The sequence below is a fragment of the Lutra lutra genome, chromosome 9, assembly GCF_902655055.1.
Source record: "Lutra lutra chromosome 9, mLutLut1.2, whole genome shotgun sequence".
In the NCBI taxonomy this organism is placed as follows: domain Eukaryota; kingdom Metazoa; phylum Chordata; class Mammalia; order Carnivora; family Mustelidae; genus Lutra; species Lutra lutra.
In genome coordinates, this window is record NC_062286.1 from 25,912,841 (window position 1) to 25,932,630 (window position 19,790).

Genomic DNA, 19,790 nt, shown 5'->3' on the forward strand with positions numbered 1-19,790 from the left:
ATATATAACTATTATGTTTGATTCCCAGTTATTAAGTGGCATATTAGGAATAATGGTTACTTTGGCCAATGTCAGAGTTCAGAGTGTGGCAATATACATTTCACAGATACTTCACAAACAAAATTCCTAAATGCCAAGACAGCTTCTCACCCTTAACTATTCCTAAGCTCTTTTGTTTTATATTACACAAGAAAACCTTTGTACTCTGGCTTTAGGTCCCTCATTACTTCCAGGCCTAGGTCAACACACTAAACGAGCCCCATTGAGTTGCTATAATTTAAAATTTGATGCCCAAAAATCTTTTAGTAGCATCTTTAGAAAAGAGAATTGTTATTATCTACTACACATAATTGCCAAATATATGGACTTATCTATTTGATCAGTTTAATTCAGGATATCCTGACCTGTCTAGTATAATATAAACCAAAAACCATTGCATTTATATGGATCTATGTAAGATGGAGCAATAGAACATGGATTATGGAGCTCGAAAGCAAGTTCAGAATGTGGCTCTGCAAATCCCAAACCACTGAAGCAGACCACTCTTCCTATCTTTTTGTCTGCATGCTGAAGTTGCATATTGGTATTAACAAGATAAAAGTAATGGTGGGGGCACCTGGGTGGCACAGTCATTAAGCATCTGCCATTGGTTCAGGTAATGATCCCGCCCCGCATCGGGCTCCCTGCTCAGTGGGAAGCCTGCTTCTCCCTCTCTGACTCCCCCTGCTTGTGTTCCCTCTCTCGCTGTGTCTCTCTGTCAAATAAATAAAATCTTAAAAAAAAAAAAAAGTAATGGTGAATGTTATTATTCTTTCTAGGGGAAGATTATTAGTTGGTACTTTTGTGGCTCTTTCCTTCAACTTGTTCACAATGCTTTCTATTCGGAATAAACCTTTTGCTTATGTCTCTGAAGGTAAGATTTTTATTTACCATTAATTAAAAAATCCAATTAATCTCTTATAAAAACAAGTCTGTGCTTATTTCATTAACTCATAAATCAATGAGAAAGTTTATCGTGAAGAGAGAACTACCCTAGAGGTTCTCAGGTCTTCTCTAAGTAGAGAATTATAAAACAAAATCTAATTATTTCAAACTTTAAAATAATGTATTACTTAAAAACAGGCAGAACTGACTTATATATTAAATTTATATGATGAAAAATTACATTTGCCAAAAAACACGAATGGGATTTTAGATGTATAACCTACCTACAAAAAGTCTATTGCAAGCATTTTGGAAGCATCAGTATACTTGAAATAGTTGATGTACTCTTTGCAAATAATTATATTCTGTTAAATTCCCAGGAACTTCTCTTTGTCAGTGGTGGATGGGTGTATATTATAAAGTAGCATATATGTTTTGAAATACTCATTTGTTTTCAAGTCTTTAAAAATTCAGACTGATACTTCACTTCAGTGGTCAAAATTATTACCATTTTTCAGTCATTTCCATGTTCTGGAATTCCATTAACCCACAAAGTGTTAATCACTAATTGTTGGAGAAGTAAGGTAAAAGAAAAGTGGGCTGTGTTCACAGACCCATACTTTGAAGCAAAGATTGGAGAGGGTCTTTTTAGGTCTCACTGATGTGAACACTAGGACAGCCAAGAGAAGAAAGCTCTCTGAGTTGCCCATTCAAATTTAAACAACTTTACGAATATTATGAAGCATGAGTTATATTTATATGAATTAGAGTTTAAGAATTACTGCATGAACTAAAAAATTAAATAGTGATATTTGTAATGTCCAGAATTATTTTGAAAAAAATTACAAATTATTAAAATAGTATAACATTCATTCTAGAAATTTTAAGAAGGTACAGTGTTTTAGAAATGATATCTCTCCCTAAAGATCAGAAAGAGGTTTTCCTTTTATAAATAATGCTATAATCTGCTTTTTTATACCGAATATCTTGTATGCATCTCTGAGTCTTCTGTAGGATAAATTCCCAGAGAAGAAATTGTAAGTGGGTTGGAAATATATTTTAAGTCATTGATATATATTGTGCCAGACTTATTTCAGAAGGGTTATCTAATTTGTATTTTCATTAGCTGGATATTTGTGACATTAGTTGAAATTTGAGTGGAAGATAATACTGAACACTTTCTGTCTACCAGGCACTGTGCTAAATTCTTTATGTGGATTAACCCATTTAATTCTCCCTAAACCATACGAAGTAAACAATTTTATTATTCCTATTTTATACAGAGGCACTGAGAGATTAAATCACTTGCCCCAGGCGACACATTTAGCTAAGGCAGAGCTGGGTTTTAAGCCAGGTAGTCTAGCATCAGAGTCTTTTCTTAACTGCTCCACTATATGGCTTTTGTATAAAGTTTGCCGATCTTTTTGACATCATGTTACACATTAAAAAGTGAATATTTCTATAACCCTGAGATCAGTGTAAGAGGGTGCTTGAACCTGCAGGCTACTTATTCAGAGACAGTATCTGGCTGGTGTCTGCATGTCCCGGATCCCTACTTGCCCTTTGTGAGAGCTGAGAGAATTAATTGGTTTACCTATAACCCATTCTCAGCACACTGGTTAGGAAGTTCTGCTTTACATTTAAGGAGCCTTTAAAACTTAAAATTAATAGTAACAGTGGCATATGTAAGCTTACTAATTCCTTCAGGACAGTGATACAAATAGTTGAAACTGCTTTTATTTTATTATCTTGAAGGCTTAAAAGAGAAAAAAGGTCTAGATTTGAATAGCATGTCCTTTTGTAAAATGTGATACAGTCATTGCCAAACTTATTTTTTAATTAAGGAAATAAAATATTTCTGATAGTGCTTTTTTTTCTATAGAGGTAATTTAAGTGTTTTCTTCTTAAAGCTGCTAGTACGAGTTGGCTTCAAGAGCATGTTGCGGATCTTAGTCGAAGGTAAGATATTATGTATGGGGTTTCGTGATACATGTAATTTCAGAGGGACGTACAAGAAACTCATCTGTCATGGGAACTTAGATTATTTGTTACCGAAGTTACTACATGAATCTTACAGATCAGACTCTTATTCTCCTACTTTTTCTGACTTCTTTTTTTTAAGATTTTTATTTATTTTAGAGCAAGAGAGAGCACACGGTGTGGGCGAGGGACAGGAGAAGGAGAAGCAGGCTCCCTGCCAAGCAGGGAGCTCAACATGGGTTCAGTGTGGGGCTGGGTCCCAGGACCCTGGGATCATGACCTGAGCTGAAGGCAGATGCCCCACTGAGTGAGCCACCTAGGCATTCCAGTTACTTTTTAACTGATGATGTAGGAGACCTTTATGAGTGAGAGAGCTTTGTTCGCAAATCTTCTTTGCTTTCTGTAAAAGACATATGTTAGTAGAATACAAGATTTTCATCAATGTTACATTGAGTTCTGCTAATGAATATTCTTTATTTCTTCATAGCTTGTGTGGAATTATTCCAGGACTTAGCAGTATCTTCCTTCCCCGGATGAATCCATTTGTTTTGATTGATCTTGCTGGAGCATTTGCTCTTTGTATTACATATATGCTAATTGAAATTAAGTAAGTATTTTTTTTTTATTACTGTCAAGTGGTTTCCGTTTGGGGGGCCTGACTTTTAAAGGCATCTGTGGGATGGATAAGAATTGAGCTTAGATGGGGCGCCTGGGTGGCTCAGTGGGGTAGGCCACTGCCTTCGGCTCAGGTCATGATCTCAGGGTCCTGGGATCGAGTCCCACATCGGGCTCTCTGCTCAGCAAGAAGCCAGCTTCCCTCTCTCTCTCTGCCTGCCTCTCTGTCTACTTGTGATCTCTCTCTGTCAAATAAATAAATAAAATCTTTAAAAAAAAAAAAAAAGAATTGAGCTTAGAGCATGTTTGCTTATGGCCTGTGTAACTGTGATTAAGTCTTGTCCTTAAGTGTCTTCATCTGAAAAATTAAGGGGGTTGGATTCATCACGTATTTTTCATCCTAGTCTATAATTCAGACTAGAAAACTGTTTAAATTCCCTACTGCTGACCTAGTGAGTTGAAACAGAGATGTCAGTAAGAGAGAGATAAGCCATGGCTATTGTTGCTTAGAGAAGGAAGAGGATGTAGGTGTGAAACCATTTTTAAATGGCAAGCCTTTTAGGAAATATACTTTATAGCTGCTTTAAGCTTAGTGTTTTATAACATAAGATTTTTTTACTACCTACCCTTTAAATATTAGTGTTTACTAGGATCTTTCCTTAATTATTCTTTTTCCTCTTTTACATACTCTCCTGGGAGATTACATTCTCTTACTTGTTTTTATTTATAACCTCTGAGTTTCCCAAACCTTTATTTCTAGTCTGGATGTCTGTTGAATTCCAAAAGGCGTATCCTACTGACTTCTATTCTTGTCTACAGCAGTTGAACTTATTTTCCCCATCCCCAAAGCTGTTAGTTCTTGTATTTCCCATCTCAGGGAATCCTACTACCATCTATTGCATTGCATTGTTTTTTTTTAAATTGTGTTAAAACATATAAAACATAAAACTAAAATTTTAACCAATTTTAAGCACACAGTTCAGTGACATTAAATACATTCACATCATTGTATAAGTATCACCACAGTCCGTCTCCAGAACTTTTTTATCTTCCCTACCTGAAACTAAGTACCCATTAAATAGTCACTCCCCCTCTTCCTTGCCCCAACCCCTGTAGAAGAGAAGAACCACTCTTCTACTTTCTGTCTTTATGAATTTGATGAAGTCCTTCCTGTAAATGAAATCAGGCAATATTTGACCTTTTCTGTTTGGCTTATTTCACTAAGCATAATGTTTTCAGGATCCATCCATGTTTAGTATGTGTCAGAATTTTCTTCCTTCTTAAGGTTGAATAATATTCCATTGTACATAAAAACATTTTGCCAACATATCCATTGCTGGAGATTTGGATTATTGCCACATTTTCACTATTGTGACTAGTGCTGCTATGAATGTGGGTCTACAATATCTGTTTGAGTCCCTGCTTTCAATTCTGTGGGCAATTACCCAGAAGTAGAATTGCTGGATTATATGATAAGTCAGTGTTTAATATTTTTAGGAACTCCAATGCATTCTTAAATAACCTACTTCTCCCTCCTCCCCTCTCATCCCTCCCAAAGCCACTTCTAATTGGCCACCCAGTCTTGTGTTTGGTTTTTTGTTTTTTTTTTTTTTAAGATTTTATTTATTTATTTGACCGACAGAGAGAGAGTTCATAAGTAGGCAGAGAAGCAGGCAGAGAGAGAGGAGGAAACAGGCTCCCTGCCTAGCAGAGAGCCAGATGTGGGGCCCGATCCCTGGACCCTGAGATCATGACCCAAGCCGAAGGCAGAGGCTTTAACCCACTGAGCCACCCAGGCTCCCCTTGTGTTTGTTTTTTTTAAGTTTTTATAGTCATTATGCTGTATATTACATCCTCAGAATTTACATGTCTCATAACTGCAAGTTTGTATCTTCTGATTACCTTCACCCATTTCTTCCCCCTCTTCCCCCCTGCATCTGACAGCCACCAAACTGTTCTGTTTCTTATGATTTTTAGATTGCACGTATAAGGGAGATCGTAATAGTATTTATCTTTCTCTGTGGTGTTATTGTAAATGGCATGGTTTCCTTCCAGTTTTGTGTATATGTCTTTGGGTGTGTACAACTCACATTTTTTATCCCTTCATCTGTCAGTGGATACTTAGGTTGTTTCCATGTCTTGGCTGTTGTACATAACAGTCTTGTCAGCTAGTGTGATTAGATCTTTCTTTTTAATTTGTCTGCTCCTTCCCATTCTCCTTGCTGCTGCCCATATTGAGGCCTTACCATTTCCTTGATCTCATTAGAATAGTCTTCTGGTCTTCTATCATTCTCACACCTCTCTAGTTACCTCCCATTTTGCTGCTAACGTCATCATTCAAAATTGCAGTCTGACCTTAACATTTTCCTGTTTCAAAATCCTCTTCTTCACATACTTAAGAATATAAAAGTTGTTAGAATGATAAAGCCCTTGACACCCTTACTGGCCATCCAGCTGTGTGTACTTATCTGCTCTTGTTTCAGTGCTGTATCAGGACTTTGTGCCTCTGCGCATGCTGCTTTCCCTGTCTGCAGCATCTTCCTCCCATCTGCTCGCTCATATTGGAGGAGTCAGCTCAGATGTCCCCTCTTTTTATATTGAGTCCTTCTGGATTATCCTTTCTCAGGAGTCTTGTTGCTCACTCTGTGCATCCATGATACCCTGTAGGACTACTTTGTTCCCACATTGCTTTATTTTCTTTACATGGGTATCTCCTGCTGTTTCAAAGGTAGGGACTATGTCTTACCTCCTTTTTCTGTTCCCAGCATGTGGGGAAAAAGTAAAAAAAGAGTTCATGATCAGCTTGTAAACATTTTGGTCTGTCTTCTTAGTAGAACAGCCTGAGCTGCTGATGAGTGTTGTACTCTAGTGGCCAGTGTTCCTCTGACAGACTCTTGTGGAATCCCACTTTGTGTAATTCCTAGGGAGTTTCAAAAAAATTCTTAGTACTAATAATTGGAAAGGTGGTGCTTACAGGAAATTGCCAGAATCACTGATGAAATACATTAGTCTTCTCTGTATAAGAAATTACTAGGTGAAGGTTTTTATTTGTGGCAACAAGTGGATATATGTGAAATCTTTCTACCTGGCAAGTAGATTGAGAATACGTAATTGGAAAATATTCACATTTTTTTCTTTCACCATCTCTTCACACTGCTTAACATAATTATTATTTTCCGTTAAACTTTGGCAGGAAGGATTCTGAAAACGTTTTGTTGTTGTTTTTTGTTTGGTTGGTTTTTTGGAGGTTTTTTTTTTGGAGACACTCCCATTGCCAGTAGTGGCCAGTATTGCTAGAACAGTCCTGTTGCTTTAGATAATTGATGTTTTGGAAGATTGAATTGTAAGTAGCCCAATGAGGCATACATTTAAAATTCGGAATTGTTTTTTCCTTTTAGCAATTATTTTGCTGTAGACACTGCTTCTGCCATAGCCATTGCTCTGATGACGTTTGGCACTATGTATCCCATGAGCGTGTACAGTGGCAAAGTGTTACTGCAGGTAAGGGTCTTCTTTCGATTACACGCTTAATATTAGTCACAGTTTTCTACCAGATTACAAAATTATATGTGCTTTTCTATCACATTGTGAAATTTTTAGCTACTGGAAGTCCCCATCAGAAATAAAGTCAAACAATAATCTCTGAAGTCTATATAGTAAGAACCAGATAATTCTGTTGGCCCATAAAATAGGCACAAATCTTTCCATATTTATAATACAAAATCATAAGCTAAAAATATTTTGCCTCTAATGTTTCAAGTGGAAACAATGTTAATTAGAAATTTTTTTTACATATTGATCTTCCCCCAGTAAATGTGCTTTATCTATTTTGTAATCTGGTTGTGATTGTTTTCTTATTTCCTGTCCTTGAATTAATGAGACTTTTCAATTTCAAACTTAAAATTCAAAATGACAGATTACTATATATTTAAACAATAAGAACACCAATACACAAGCCCCTGAACACAAAGGTAGTTTCCCAGGGGTGACATATTTGTAAGCACTGCTTTTCCTTCTGTCTTACCTCATGCCTTTTCTAAAACTTAGGGGTACTAGCTCCAGCTCCAGAAGCAGTAATAACAATAAGATAATAGTTGTATGGTACTATGCCATATACGAAAGATTTTTAGTTGGTTGCTTGATTCTTCAAAAGGGTTGTTTGGGTCTAGAGATAATGCTTCTCTGTGAGATGAAAAATAAGTATGGGCTGATTCTTGTTAATGCCCCACTAGGTGGAGCCTACTGAAACCTCTCTTCACTAAATCATGTTAGGGCACATGTCATACAGTGCAAAGTCTGGTATAAGCCAATCTGTTAGTTTTAGGACCACTATGCAAGAGAAATTTTTTTTAAAGATTTTATTCATTTATTTGACAAGAGAGACAGCGAGAGAGGGAACACAAGCAGGGGGAGTGGGAGAGGGAGAAGCAGCCTTCCCACTGAGCAGGGAACCCGACGCTGGGCCAAGCCGAAGGTAGACGCTTAACGACTGAGCCACCTGGGTGCCCGCAAAATTTTTTTTATGTGTTTTATTTTATTTTCTCTCTAGACAACACCACCCCATGTTATTGGCCAGTTGGACAAACTTATCAGAGAGGTAAGATGGAATAGTAAATAAAATCATTTTAATTTATACTTAGAGGATGGAAAGAGTGGGTACAAATAATATTTTATTCAGTCTTACCTACATTTTATTTTAGGGGAGTTTGTATTGTTTATAATAACATAGTAGGAGATAAAATACAGTGACAAAAGTAAAAAATTTGAAGAATTGCTCAGCCTGGAAGCTTGAAATAAATGTGTAAGGGAAGGTACTGGTCTAGAGACCATACTACTAGCTTTCTAAATGCTATAGTTTTTATGAGTCTATGTTCAAATCCAGGACTTTGATTAAGTCAAAGGCCATTATGACATGTTGACTGATTATTTCACCCTGTAACATATTGATCTGTGAGTTTAGATTTTTTATTTTATGAATATCTACGTCTTTACTAATGAAGGAATAGATAATTAAATTATTTGGATTTTGAAATGTTTGAAATATTTCAAACTATTGGTTGTTGGTATCACAAAGGCCACTTTTACCAATATAGCTGGCTACTTGTCTTAGTGAAGCCTGTGTCTTTATACCAGTGGGCCATACACCATATGTCTGGTCTTAGAATTTCTTTTTGGCCCACATTCAAATAACAGCCTCTGTTGTGCAGAAACTTGTTAAAAGGGAATGCAGAGAAAGAAATGATAGACAACACCCCCCCAAAGGGAGAAAAATCTAACACTGCAAGTGCTGGATATAAATATATGACATATTGACAAAATGAAAAGAACCGTACATTGCTGAACAAGGTGGTTCTGGGGGTAGGTGGTGAAGACCTGATTCTGAAGGGATTGGGCCAGACAAGAAGCAGAATCCAAGGTTTTGGCTCACTACCAAACAAGTAGAAATGATGTCGTGAGTGGTCTGAGACTTCTCTTGGCTAATGAGTGTCCTCGTGCAGAGTTTGACCCTGTCATTTCTAGGCTTTGATCAAGTCCATAATGTGACTAACTGTGTTGGATATGTCAAATACAAACCTATTTCCTTGTTTTTGATTAGGTATCTACCCTGGATGGAGTTTTAGAAGTTCGAAATGAGCATTTTTGGACCCTAGGTTTTGGCTCATTGGTAATGTTTTCCATATTAATTTAGATAATTTACAGTATAGTTTATAATTTTTAAACTAAAAAAAGCATTTCTTTAAATTTTTTATAGTCTTTGATTACCATTTCTGTTCAATAGAGTCTAAAATGTAGATGGATTCAGTAACCTAATTGAGATTAATTGAAGGATATTTTTCTTTTTTTTTTCCTTTCAAACTACTATTAATGATCTTCATACTGGGTTGTCCAGATAAGACAACTCTGTAGTCACACATTTCTGGATATGAAAATATCTGAAAAGTAAAAGGTAGAATTTTTTTAAATTGTGGTTCTGCTTTTGGAGATTTTGCTGAATATGTTAGAGAGTTAAAATAACACAACTTGCTTCAGCATAAAATTCCATATTTTTTATATTAACCTTAAAAAGAAAACCATTTATTTTACTAGCAAAAAATGGATTTATTTGGGAATAGAGAATTGCAATTTGGCACAAGCAAGCTACAGCAAAACCATAGGCAAGTCTGAAGAACAAAAGAAAGAATGCTCTTTTATATAGAGGGAAGGGGGGAGTTATAAATGAAAAATCCAGTGGAGGAAACTGAGAGTTCAAGTGTTGTGGCTTTCATTGCTGAGTTGCTCCAGTCTCTCATTGGCTGGGATGTTGTGGGGGATGAAGGAAAGCCTCCTTTGTCCTGCTGATGTAATAAAGTCATAGCTAAAGTAGTATGGACTTGACCTCTCTTCCTCTTGAGTGTGCAGTTGACTGAAGGCCGGTAGTGACTAGGGCCGATAGTGCCTCAAAGCCCCTCCCTTCTGGCTTCCCAACTCCCATTTTAGTAAGGTTTCTTTTAATTAATTTTCACAAATCCACTTTGGACCCATTACCAGAGAGACTATTATGGCATGGTTTCATTCCTGTCAGAAATAATGAGGAAAATACTGAAAAGTACTCAGAAAAAGACTTTTTTTAATCACTCTAATACTTTCATGTAGAGAAACCTGCCATGACATTTTCTTATTTATACCCATATATGTACTCTCCTTAGAAAATGAGACCATGCTGTTTATAATTTGTTCTTTTCATATAATATATCATGAACAGTTTTTCTGTGTCACTAAATATTACTATTGTGCACAGATTTTTTTTTTCTCTTAAATGTGACTTGATCTTTGCCTAAATGCCTAAAGGTTTTTGGGTGGTTTTTTTTTTTTTTTAAATCCCATAATTTCACTAGACTATGTTTTGGTGTTGGTCTTTCTGGGTTAGTTACTCTAAGTATGCAATATATCCTTTCAATAATTTTATTTCAAAATTTTTTTTTAACTTTCAGGGAAGTTTTGTAATATTTATTCTCTTGATTGTTGGTGTTTTTTTTGTTTTGTTTTATTTTTTGTCTTCTTTGGGAACTCCCATTTCTTTTTCCTTTTTTTTTTTTTTTTTTTTTTAGATTTTATTTATTTGACAGAGAGAAAGAGAATCATGACCTGAACCAAAGGCAGAGGCTTAACCCACTGAGCCACCCAGGCACCCCGGGAACTCCCATTTCTGAAGTGGTTGTTTTTTTTCTTGTATTTCTTACTGTCTCATTTCTGAGGTTTTCTAATGCTGATTTATGTTCTTGTTTTATGTCTTTCAGCTTGTTTCGAAAAAATTGGCTATAGTTCTTACTCGTTCTCTTTTTTCTTATAATAACTTTGTGCGTGATTTGGATTCAGTCCTTTTCTCTTGCTCCTTTTTATAAAAAATTGTATTTCTGAACTTTATTTTTTTTATTTAAATTCAATTAGCCAACATAGAGTACATCATTAGTTTCAGATGTAGTGTTCAGTGATTCATCAGTTGCATATCACCCCCAGTGCTCATCACCACAGGCGTCCTCCTTAATCCATCATCCAGTTACCCCATCCCCCCATCCACTTCCCCTTTCCGCAACCACTCAGTTCGTTTCCCAGAGTCAAGAGTCTCTCGTGGGTTTTCTCCATCTGATCTCTCCCAATTTTCCCTCCCTTCCCCTATGATCCTCTGTGCTATTTCTTATGTTCCACCTATGAGTGAAACCATATGATAATTGTCTTCCTCCGGTTGACTTATTTCACTTAGCATAGTACCCTCCAGTCCCACCCTCATCAATGTAAATGGTGGGGATTCTTCCTTTCTGATGCAGAACTTCAAAACTAGGAGTGGTTTAGAGTAGTGTGTTTGAATTTATGGTTCTAAAGCTCCCTCTTCTGATGAGTCTGTGAAGTAAAATTTTTCTTTCTCCTGGTTCTTTTCCCCCTATTTGTATCTGAATTTGTTTCTACTGTGTTGCCTAGTTTGAATTCTTTATCTTTTGTTTCTGCTGTGTTGCTCAATTTGGATTGGTAGGTTCAGAAACAATCGTTTGTTCTTAACCTGGGGCTTTATAATGGGAGTTTTGCTTGGCTACTTTGGAGAGCTCACAGGGCTTATTAGGCTGCTCCAGCTCTTCTTACTGCAGACTCCGTGTACTCACCCACTATTGAAATGTGTAGAACCGGGGCGCCTGGGTGGCTCAGTGGGTTAAAGCCTCTGCCTTCGGCTCAGGTCATGATCCCAGAGTCCTGGAATGGAGCCCTGAGTCAGGCTCTCTGCTCGGCAGGGAGCCTGCTTCCTCCTCTCTCTCTGCCTGCCTCTCTGCCTACTTGTGATCTCTGTCAAATAAATAAAATCTTTAAAAAAAAAAAAAAAGAAAGAAATGTGTAGAACCCTGCCCAGTTTCCCAGCTGCCTTTTTCAAATTTGCTGTCCTAGATTTCCATTAAGTACAGGTTAGCTGCTTTGAGGTTTTTAGGTCAGTCAGATTTCCTGTCACTTCCTCCTCCACAGACACTGATACCTTGCAGGTCTTAAGCCTTGTAATTCAGGTTCCTTAGGGGAACCATGTTATGTAGGGTTTTTTTATAGATACCGCCCAGAGGATTTTGGATTTAATATCTTAGTTTTTCTGTTTTTTTTTTTTTCTGGAGATATTTGGGGCATTTCAAAAAAATGCCACTACTACTGCTGTTTTTCAGGAATCCCAAAATAATTTTTAGTGGCTTAATTTTTTTGTTTTGTTTTGTTTTTAAGATTTTATTTATTTATTTGACAGATAGAGATCACAAGTAGGCAGAGAGGCAGGTAGAGAGAGAGAGGAAGGGAAGCAGGCTCCCTGCCGAGCAGAGAGCCCGATGTGGGGCTCGATCCCAGGACCCTGGGACCATGACGCGAGCCGAAGGCAGAGGCTTTAACCCGCTGAGCCACCCAGGCACCCCTAATGGCTTCAGTTTTCACATTATATGAATATGCCATCATTTATTTAATCGGTCCCCAATGGACAAAGTATTATTCCATTTTTCCCATATAAAAAGAGCTGGGGTGAACATTTTTGTGGAATAGTCTTTGCACAAACTTGTGATTATTCCTTAAGGTTAATTTTTTAGAAGTTGTTTTTTTGAGTCAAATGATACTCGTGTTGGGGCACCTGGCTGGCATGTAGAGCATGCGGCTCTTGATCTCGGGGTTGTGGGTTTGAGCCCCAGATTGGGTGCAGAGATAACTTAAAAATAAAATCTTTTTTTTAAAAGAGGGATATTCACATTTTTATACTTTTGATATAGCCAAAATCACTTTCCAAAAATGGCTATACCAGTTTACATTCCTTCAGAAATGTAGTTCATTTTTTTTTTTTTTAAAGATTTTTTATTTATCTATCTGACAGAGAGAGTGAGCAGAGGCAGATAGAGTGGCAGGCAGAGGCAGAGGGAGAGAGAGAAGCAGGCTCCCTGCTGAGCAAAGAGCCCGATGTGGGACTCGATCCCAGGAGGCTGGGATCACGACCTGAGCCGAAGGCAGCTGCTTAACCAGCTGAGCCACCCAGGCGTCCCAGTTCATTTTTTTTTTAAATATTTATTTATTTATTGGAGAGAGAGAGAGAGAGAGAAAGAAAGGGAGAGAGCATGAGAGGGGTAAGGGTCAGAGGGAGAAGCAGACTCCCTGCTGAGCAGGGAGCCTGATGTGGGACTCGATCCCTGGATGCCAGGATCATGACCTGAGCTGAAGGCAGATGCTCAACCAACTGAGCCACCCAGGTGCCCCTGTAGTTCATTTTTTTAAAAAATTTATTTATTTATTTGAGAGAGAGAGAGATAGTGGGAGGGTGGGTAGAGGAAGGGAGAGTCCCCAGCAGACTCTGCGCTGAGCACAGAGCCCAACAAAGGGCTCAGTGTCGTGATTCTGAGATCACAACCTGATTACAACCTAGAGTCAGATGCTCAATTGATTTCACCACCCAGGCACCCCCAAATGTAGTTCATTTTCAATCATTCTTTTAATTTTACCAATCTTAATAAAATAGTAGATAAGTGTTTATTTAGCGAGGTGGCTTATGAACACAATGAATATAGTCACCCAGCTGCTCGGGATATGTCTGCCTAACCTGCTCCCGCGCAGGGCCTAAGTAAGACCGAGGACAGAATAAAACAAGCTTGTAAGCTGCTGAGAGTAGTTGTCACAAGAGCCATAAATTACTGCAAACACCACAGCCATAGCAGACTTTGTCCAAGCTCCTGCACGGAAATGGTTTTCACTTATTTTAATTGCTTTAATTTCCGTAGCCGACTGAAAGGGATTACAGTGTCTTTTATAGTTTTGTCTAGTGATGACTGTGAGATGGTAGGGGCCAAGAAAAGGGAGAAATCAGAGATGACTTCATTTCAAGACATGGTTTGTCTTTTTTTTTTTTTTTTTTTCAAAGATTTTATTCATTTATTTGACAGAGAGATCACAAGTAGGCAGAGAGGCAGGCAGAGAGAGAGGGGGCAGCGGGCTCCCTGCTGAGCAGAGAGCCTGATGCGGGGCTCGATTCCAGGACCCTGAGATCATGACCTGAGCCGAAGGCAGAGGCTTAACCCACTGAGCCACCCAGGCGCCCCAGACATGGTTTGTCTTACATAAAAATAATAAACTAGAAGTCAAATTGAGGATTATATTTTCTGCATCTTATGATTGACAGTAACTCTCTCACTACTGCTAAAGTCACAGATTCAGACATATTTTAACAAAATCAACTACTTGGCTATTTTACATGCACTTTATTCTTTGTTATAATTTTTTTTCTTTTTTGAAAATCTGAGATCTGAGTTTATCTAAAAGTCATCATTGAATGTCTGCTGGATTTTTTTTTTTTTTTTTTTTTTAGAGCAAGAGAGAAAATGGGGAGGGGAGACACAGAGGGAGAAGGAGAGAATCCTAAGCAGGTTCCACACTCATCATGGAGCCTGATCTGGGGCTTGATCTAATAGCCCTGAGATCATGAACTTAGCCAAAACCAAGAGTTGGACACAACTGACTGAGCCACCCAGGTGCCTTTCTGGTGGACATTTTATTTAATTTTAGTTACTATATATTTTTCACTTAAGTTTTATTATGCAAAGAGTACCTGATTCTTAGAAAAATTAAAACTTATAACTAAGTCAAAGAGAAGAGAATAAAAACCTTTAATAATTCCACCCTCTAGAGATAAGTGCTGTTACTCTTGGCTATTTTTCTGTCTCTGTGTGTTTTAAACAAAATAGGATCATTGTTGTACCTACTCTTTTATTACCTACTTTAAAAACATAAAATATGGGGCGCCTGGGTGGCTCAGTTGGTTAAGCATCTGCCTTCAGCTCAGATCATGATCCAAGGGTCCTGGGATCAAGTCCTGCCTCGGGCTCCTTGCTTGGCGGGGAGTCTGCTTCTCCCTCTACCCTTCCCTCCTGTTCATGCTTTCTCTCTCCCTCAAATAAATAATAAACTCTTAAATATGTATATAAAAATTAAGAAAAACATAATGTATGATAAATGTCTTTTCAGTAAATAGACGTCTAGCTATTATTATAATGCCTGGGGTTCTCTATCGTCATAGTAACCCAGGCTAGAAACTTTGAGATCATCTTTGATTAATTGGTCCATATCCCTCACCATTACATCCATTTGGGTATCAGGTTCCCACACATCTAACCCATGGGATATCATCAATCCATCTGTCCCTCTCTGATCCCACTGTATTTGTCCTGTCTCAGTCCTCTTCATTTCTAACCTAGACTTGCACTCATTTCTAATTTCCAATCATTCATACCTATAGCTTTTCTGAATTTTTATTATTTTACTTCTGATTGATTGCTGCTGTTCAAACTTGTGATTTTTAGAGTCCTCTGCTAGCATTTCTTTTAACCTTACTACCTGCTTATCTTTCTTTCCTTCTATATTCTTTCTTTGTTTCCTCTTTCCTTCTTTGTTTTTCTCTTTCATTCTTTTTCTGCCCCCTAAAATATTTGTACTTTTTTATTAATAGTAATACTGCTTATTCTTGTCCAAATATGCCATGCATTTTAATTGCTATTCTCTCAGCTTAAAATGCCTGTCTCCACCTTTTGAAATTACATTTATCCATCAACCGTAGATCAAATGCCATCTTTTTTTGAAGTCTTCCTCAATTTGTTAGTAGCTACCTTTTCTATCCTTCCACTACATTTTCTATGTACTTTATATTCTGCCTTAAGTTATAGCATGCCTGCCCTCCTCCTATTTGTATTTCTCTTTTTTATATATTTTTAAAAGTCACATTTTATTTAAAGAGACATAAAGAACTTCATTAACTCTTCACATTGATAATCATTACTGAGTAGTCTTTAAGGAATACTGAGATACTATATTTTCTCTTGTTTTTTAGAAAATATCGAGGGGTGCCTGGGTGGCTCAGTCAGTTAGGCATCTGCCTTTACCTGAAGTCGTGATCCCAGGGTCCCTGGATCAAGCCCCTCTTCGGGCTCCCTGCTCGGCAGGGTCTGCTTCTCCCTCTGCCCCTCACCCTGCTTGTGCTTGTTCTCTCTCCCTCACTCTCAAATAAATAAGTAAAATCTTTTAAAAAAGCTTTTTTAAATAAAGAAAAGACCAAGCACGGTTACAACTAAATCATAAATGTTTATTTCTAATGGAATTTTCAGTGATATAATTTTAAGGATCTCTTTCCTATGATTTTGCCCCTTTTAGGCTGGATCAGTTCATGTAAGAATTCGACGAGATGCCAATGAACAAATGGTTCTTGCTCATGTGACCAACAGGCTATACACTCTAGTGTCTACCTTGACTGTTCAGATTTTCAAGGATGATTGGATTAGACCTGCCTTACTCTCTGGGCCTGTTGCTGCCAACGTCCTAAACTTTTCAGACCATCACATAATTCCAATGCCTCCTTCAAAGGGTGCTGATGATTCAAACCCTATCACATCGACTCCAGCTAAACCTAGTAGTCCACCTCCAGAATTTTCATTTAACACCCCTGGAAAAAACATAAACCCAGTTATTCTCCTAAATACCCAAACAAGACCTTATGGTTTGGGTCTTAATCATGGACACACACCTTATAGTAGCATGCTTAATCAAGGACTTGGAGTTCCAGGAATTGGAGCAACCCAAGGATTCAGGACTGGTTTTACAAATGTGCCAAGTAGATACGGAACTAACAATAGAATTGGACAACCAAGACCATGATGTACTGTAATTTAATTTATTTTTATGAGGAATATTGACTCCTTGACTTCCAATTTATTTACTAATCCAACTGTGCATTGACTGTTCAATCATTTACTCTAAATGCTAGAGAATAGTGGGTTTGTTCCCATTACATGAAACTGATGAAACTTTATTTTTTTAAAATGTATTTGGGACTGTGAGAACCTTCTAAATGTCATAGGGTTTAAATAGGCTTCCTATAGAAAGTGTGTTTCTCTAAATTTGAATTTTGCTATTTTTGGTTTTATAGTTGACTGCAGTGTGATAGACATCATCTTTACAATAAGAGAACCACTTAATGGAACAGATCTGTCACATGATTAAAAGTATAATGTTTTCTTCAGTGAAATTTATAAACATGCTTCTTGAATAATGATATACATTTTAGGAAAGGGAAAAAAATGTCCATTCCAAAAGCAAAAGTCTCTTTTATAGCTTTTCCAAACTTAATTGCTACATTTTTCTTTGAGGTCCTCTTGATTTATGTCTTGCAAAAGAAAAGCAGAATTTTTTATCAGAAATTTTAGACCATATTCTACTATCTAGCATAATTTGAAATATGTTTTTTATAGTTTTTCTCATTAAAATATTTCAGTACTTTTATAAATAGTCCGTGGTTCTCAAAGTGTTTTATTTTGCTTAAATGAATACCAAATCCTTTGGTAATGTGAAATGAAGGAATCGCAGTTTTCTGACTTACATAAAACAAACAAAAAACACCAAACACCCAAATACTGACATAATGATGGAATTTATCTTGTCACCCTTTCATTGGTTGACTTTTTAATCTCTCATTAACAAGATATATCAAATATATTATAAAATTTGTGGAATTCCATGCATAATATGGGATTTGATATCTTTTCAAAGTTGTATAAACAATATGAGTTTATATTATATAATTTTACCAAAACATAATAGACCCTAGGTTATAGAATACAGTATTGTTAGATGTGTAACAGGCAATTTCTAACTATTTTGATTTGCTTTGTCAAAATCATAAATTGTTAACTGTGCTGAAGTGTAAGAATCATATGGATTATTTTATTTTTTTATTATTTTCCAAATGCAAATGTTAAGGACTTGCCAACATGGCAAGTACTACTTATAAAAAATATCACGAACAGCAAATGACAAAAATTACCTGAGGTGTTTTTTGTATTTTGTTTTTATCACAAGTTTTATAACTAGAGTTTTAAAAAGGTATTTTGAGAGCGGATTCAACTTCTCCGGAATCTAGTAGTCTTGGAGACTTTCGGCTTTTCCAGCCATCAGCCAGCTATGTGGAGATTTTTGTTTTTTGAAGAATTTGCCAGTTTCTTCAGTCAACTCATCCTTTTTAAAATATGAACAACATTTCCAAATCGGATTTCATGGTGGATTCACAAACGTCCAAGAAGCCACCTCTGTCAAGCAGAATTACCATCATCCTATAATAAGTGACCGTGTCCCAGCTTTTGCATGGTGAAGAGTTGGTCATTGTCTTTAATATCTGCAGTCCTGTTCAGGCATTTGACCTGCTGAAGAACTAGAGCACACACAACCTTGACTGCTGGGGAAAATGAAATGTCGTAAAATATACTATGGCAACCAGTTCCTTCTCCTTTGTCTTATGTCCTCCAGCTATTACTATACCTATTGGTCTACTATTACAGGGTGATTTTTCCTCCGTTGACCTCATCCAAGTGGGTCACACATGAAATTTGAAGAACTGTCATGTACTGTGTGGAGATTAAGAGGTCTGTGCTGCCACCCTTTGCATGTCTTTTCCATTCTTATGGGATTTTTAAAGTGTGCAGGTACTGAACACAATTTTGCATGATGTTAAATGCCTGTTTTCCTCAACACCTATTCAGAGGCAACACCTGTGTAGTTGTCCCACCAAAGGTGCTTTGATCCCCACCTACACTAAGAAATTTCCTGTGGATTCTAAAGGAATTGGCTCTACTTGCTGAAGTTCACCAATGCCAACTGCTGCAGGTGACATTGGTCCATGCATTATTATATAACAAAGTCTTATTTGCCAAGCTCTGCCCAGCATCTGGATGTGAAAACAAGAAACTTGGCCAACACAGGTCTAGAGGCAGTAGTCTTACTAATAAATCTTACTGGAGTCATGTGAAACTAAACAAAGAAAGAAGTTTAAATTGACTACTTGGCCCATGGCTTGTGATTAAGAGCAAGTTCCATGGAGTCTAATTAACCCTGTCTGAGAAAATACCATAGTGTAATACACTGTAACGGAAAAAAAACACTGGGTTAGAAGTCAAGAGATTTGGATTCTGAGCCCGATGCTGCCACTATGTAAGTAGTTTGGTTACCATGGACAAGTCATTTAACTTCTCTAAGCTTTATCATCTGTAAAGTTAGGGTGGGGAATGAATTAGTTGATCTGTAAACAATCAGCTCTACAATTTTATGACTAAATCTACAAACTATGCCCATTTTTGCTAAACAGTACTGTCCCCAGAACGCCCTTCCAGTGACTACCTCAGCATACAGGCCAAGTGTTCCCTCCACCAACACCTAAGCCGTTAATTTGAGGTGCCATGAGAATCGAGAAGGTGAACCGCAGGCTAACACCATTTAGGTTTTTGTTTATTTCAGACTTGACTTGAGTTAAATCTGTTAAGATCAAACAGATTTTCCTTAGACATCTTTCTTTGTGGGGGAGGATTATTTTGGAGGGTGTTGGAGAAAAGTTTAGGACGGGGTACCCTTAGCTTCCTAGGGTACAAAAGAATGGGCTACATTTTTCTTCCTTAAGTCTCCGAAGATACAGTTGGAATTACATACATGTATCAGCAAATGGAGGGGTCCTGAGTTTCAAGCCTCTGATTTAGCTGCTCGTAAACTGCCAATTTTTTGCTTGACTAAGGTATGCTGATCTTTTCGGGAGTCTAATCCACTTCTTAGTGGAAAGGAAATTCTTTTTACATTCCAAATTGTTTGAACCACACTGTTTGAATAAAGACATACAGGGGTTTTTCTCCCTGATGTTAAATAATTTTGCCTTGTTTCTTTATTCAATAGGTATTTATTGGTCATTTCATTTTATTCAGCAAATACTTATT

General features: G+C 37.2%; 1 protein-coding gene across 2 annotated transcripts in view; it reads left to right on the top strand.

The window, feature by feature from the left end:
• SLC30A6 (solute carrier family 30 member 6) overlaps positions 1-19,720 on the top strand; it is a 38,713-nt gene extending 18,993 nt beyond the window's left edge. For both annotated transcript variants that reach the window (XM_047743821.1, XM_047743822.1), the window contains 7 exons: positions 819-913; positions 2,835-2,883; positions 3,392-3,511; positions 6,918-7,020; positions 8,069-8,116; positions 9,116-9,184; positions 16,195-19,720. In XM_047743821.1, the coding sequence (XP_047599777.1) occupies positions 819-913; positions 2,835-2,883; positions 3,392-3,511; positions 6,918-7,020; positions 8,069-8,116; positions 9,116-9,184; positions 16,195-16,695 (985 nt within the window). In that variant the 3' untranslated portion in view covers positions 16,696-19,720. The remainder of the gene's footprint in view (positions 1-818; positions 914-2,834; positions 2,884-3,391; positions 3,512-6,917; positions 7,021-8,068; positions 8,117-9,115; positions 9,185-16,194) is intronic.
• Positions 19,721-19,790: the final 70 nt, after the last annotated feature.